The sequence below is a fragment of the Alligator sinensis genome, unplaced genomic scaffold (genome assembly GCF_000455745.1).
Source record: "Alligator sinensis unplaced genomic scaffold, ASM45574v1 scaffold327_1, whole genome shotgun sequence".
Taxonomy (NCBI): domain Eukaryota; kingdom Metazoa; phylum Chordata; order Crocodylia; family Alligatoridae; genus Alligator; species Alligator sinensis.
In genome coordinates, this window is record NW_005842379.1 from 407,703 (window position 1) to 411,748 (window position 4,046).

At 42.3% G+C, this 4,046-nt stretch overlaps 1 protein-coding gene across 2 annotated transcripts in view; it reads left to right on the forward strand.

Annotated features, from left to right (window-relative positions):
* Positions 1 to 3,809: 3,809 nt before the first annotated feature.
* The window catches only part of SFT2D2 (SFT2 domain containing 2), a 14,976-nt gene continuing 14,739 nt past the window's right edge, over positions 3,810 to 4,046 (forward strand). Inside the window, exon 1 of one of the 2 annotated variants that reach the window (XM_006029444.3) lies at positions 3,810 to 3,943. In XM_006029444.3, coding sequence (XP_006029506.1) covers positions 3,890 to 3,943 — 54 coding nt within the window. In that variant the 5' untranslated portion in view covers positions 3,810 to 3,889. Of the gene's footprint in view, positions 3,953 to 4,046 lie in introns of both variants that reach the window. The other variant, XM_006029443.3, reaches the window with a different exon arrangement.

Consider the following 4,046-nt stretch of genomic DNA (forward strand, 5'->3'; position numbering starts at 1 on the left):
ATGCAAACAGTAATATTTGCTCTGACACTGATTCATTGGGTGACTATCAGCAAGTCACTTAACCTCTCTGTGCCTCAGTCCTCCATAAAAGTGATACATGCCTACCTCAGAGGTTTTGTGAGGATGCAAGTGGCTTATCTTGAATATACCTTTAGCCTTATGTTTTGAAAAGATTAACTTAATATCTAAAAGTATTAAGCGCTTTACTGTCATTTTTTTTTAACTAGAGGAGAGAACTGAGGCTAGTTCTTTCAAGACTAATTAACTCCCAGACAAATATTGCCTAGGATCATTTAAGATGAGGGATGAATTATAGGCTTGTGGCCACTGGGAGGCAGAGAAGTGCTTGCACTTATTCTTTTTCTTCCCCCTCCTTCCCCCCATTCCCAAGTACTTTAGAGTATGGGAAGGAATAGATTGGTTTTCACTCAGACTTTCAGATCAGGATAAAAAGGGTGAAGTTGGTAAGGAAAGAATGTAGGTACGATAACTTTGGAAAGGGAAACATTTAGAGATGATTCAGTGAATTGAGGAAAAAGGCAAAGGAAGGAAACAATTAGGACCTATTTGCATAGACAAGTCATTCTTAATGCTATACTGTATTCCAGGCTTACACCACTTTCAGTGTGTTAGGAATTATAAAACAAAAAGTTTTAAACACAATAATGCTGACAATTGAACTAATAATGATGAAAAGCTGAACTAATAATGATGAAAAGTGAGTTGGGAGAGTGACAGCATAAACATACTGTACCTATATTTGCTAACTAAAAATGTTATGGTTCAGGTTTGGTCAGTGGTAACACTCAGCACTGACCAAACACTGGAGTATGATGGAGAGATATTTATACAGTCCATGCATAGTATTGAGAAGTGCTGCACTATATGTTTGTTGCATTGTGTAATCTATCCCTCCCATTACCTTAACCTTTTTTGATTGGTTGAAAGTTTTCTTGACCACACTGGACATTTCTGACTCCATCTGTGCTGGCCTTTCTGTGGAACATGCACCTCAGAGAAATCACAAGATCCTATTACAGAATTCCCTGCAAAGTAAAACACCACCTGGGTCGCTTCTTTTATTGTCACTAACTCTGTTATGCTGTGTAGATGAATACATATGAAGCAGTAAAATAAGTTGGTGTATAAGGGGGGGGAAAAAATCTCTGGTATAGGATTCCCAGTGGAAAGAAGCAACTGCCAGTTTTATGGGCTACAGACTAGGTGGGGGCCATGTGTCTGGCTGTTTTGTGGTCAAATGTTGTGGTCAAATGTGTGTTGGTTTACACTTGTGCTTGTCTATCATTAAATAAAGTATATGCAACATTTTACGGTCTTGTCTGTCTGAGCTTTCATTAGAGATGTAAAAAAGAATGACTCATGCGCCTTAAACTTGGGTGACAGTGGAGATCTAGTCCACATAACTACTGGTATCTGAAAAGGTCTCATTATAAACCCCCTTCATACATGTAAACCAGTAGGGTTGCATTTCCCAAAATACTGGGGAATCCCCGATTTTAAGAGCGGAGACCTGAAGAACTTGTTTGGAAGCTTTCTCAACTACTATTGGAAAGGGTTTTTTTTTTTTGGTTTTTTTTATCAGCAGAGGGCTCTGCTTTCAGAAATTTGGGAAATGCGTTAGTGTGTAGACTTCAGAGCTGATGCACACTTATGGCTTTCTGAGGGGTCAGTTTGACCTGGAGGGGTGCAGGTTGTTTAGGGCCTGTGAAAAATCAGCTTTTTCCACTTTTCAAGAATTTTTTTCATATACTGTACAAAAGCAGAAAGTTAAAACTTACTATTAGGACCATTCAAGGATAATATATTCATAATATGTAAAATGTATAATTTAAATAGTCTTGGTTTCAGAATCGCAATACTCCAACAGCTCTCAAAAATAAATAATAATAATAATAAATCTTTCCTGCTTCCTCTTTCAAAATAGTTACTGGATGCTATTTAAAACACAAGTCATGCCAACTACGTGATGGTACTCGAAAAAGCTGGTAAGGGCAGTGCACAGATGCATATCTTGTTTTATGTCTACAGATGTGCGTTTATACTTTTGGAGATAATGAATGTCTGAAGGTGGTTTCTGTGGTATGACTCATGTCAGTCCTGGCACACCCTGTTTTATTAGCTGGAATGCATTTCCAGATGTCATAAACCAAGTTTAGTAATCGGTGGAATGATCAATTAATAAATAAGCCTGAAACTTGCAGGTAGCTTGGACCATTAGTTTTCCTCACTTTCTAGACACAGTTGGACCTAATAATATTTCTTTCCTGATACAAATACCTTTCTTGTACCCGAAACTGAATATGCATTTCAAATCGTTTAACCTTTCTTCTCTCTCATCATCATTGTCGTCGTCATCATTATCATTATAGTGAACTGTGAAGAAATTGTTCTTTGCATCGCTGCTGTGATTAGTTCTTAAACTAAACTAAGTTATTAAACTTATCCCATCTAATTCTTTAGTGTATTGACACTAAAGAACTGGGTGGGACCTAAATAAATTTATTTGGAAGATAAGGATTTTTGGAAAAAGATCAAGTTGTTCTGTTTTAAAAGCTTAGCATTGGAAAAAAAATTCTCAAAGAGGTTTACAAAGAGAACCTGAACAGAAATAAGCATTTTAAGAAGATGCGCTTTGCAAAACAGGAGAAGTGTTGTTTTCTAAAGAAGCAAATATATAGCTGTTCTTTTCTTTGTGGCTGATTCTGCAGGGTTTTACCAAGTGCCCAGTCCAGAGCCGCTGGCATTGATGAAAACTACAACGAACTTCCATGAGAGCCTGAACAAATGCAGCCTGTTGGCTTTTCCATGTAAAGGTCTGATTCTGTAAACAATGCCAAACCAGTGCATGCACAGGAACAGTGTGTAAATGTTAGTGTATACAGAGAAATTAACAGGATCTGCCTTAAAACAGAAAAGCTGGTTGTTTAGGCCAGGATCCTGTCTCCTGGCATTTCCCTCCAGCACTGACTGCCCAGACATGGCCTTGTTCCTAATGGAAGTCCAGAGAGAACAGCCTCCAGGCTGCTGATGGAGCCTGCAAGACACCCCTGAGCTACCAGAACCAGCTCTGGCTGAGGAAGTAAGAGAGTAGCAGGCTGCTGCAGGCCAAGGTGCTGTCAGCTGGCTCCTCCCTGCAGAGAAGCCAGTGTTGCCAGGTCTTAAATATAAAATTATTGTATTGGGAGCTTGAAATTATTACATTTGCTGAAAAACTATGGTACACTGAAAAAATATGCAAATATGTCATCGCCTTATTTACTTTATATTGCTCACTGTAGGATGCCAGTGAGTGAGAACTCTGTTGTCAACGTTGAAGCATTTCTTTATTTTGAGGCAGTCCTAAGAAAGTGTTGACAGCAAACCCCGAAGTAGGTTAAGACTCCTTGCGAGTGACTTGGGTTTTGCATAGGCTGCATCAGTTAATTTGTACATTTTGAGCACTTTTACTATTATTGATCGTGCGTGGCATAAGGGTTGAAAATTATCATACAAACACGATCATTATCGTACGGCTGGCAACACTAAGGAGCCTAGCCCTGTCCCCACCCCCACTGCCCCAGGTGACGGCTGAGGCCCCTACAGACTACAGCTTGCAGCATGCCCTGCGCTAACAGCGCCTAGAGCAGGGGCAGGGACTACCCCGCCCGGCATACATTGCGCCAGCAGGACCGGGACTACGGCTCCCAGCGTGCCTTGCGGCCGCAAAACCACTATTCAGGCTAGTGGGTGGAGAGTGACTACGTCTCCCAGCATCCCCCGCGCCAGCAGCGGGTGTGATAAACTGGGGCGGACGGTGGTGACTGCTGGGTGCTGTAGTTCCGGTGCGTGAGTGGAGTCGTGCGGAGCGGAGTGGGGCGCGGAGCCGACCATGGACAAGCTTAAGCGGGTTCTGAGCGGGCAGGATGCCGAGGAGTCGAGCGGGGTGAGCGAGGTACCTTCTCCCCCCCTCCGCACACGCGGCGCGGGTTCGAGGCGGCCGTGGGCAGCGATGCGGGGGCGGGGGGCTCTGGGTTGGGGGCGCCCAT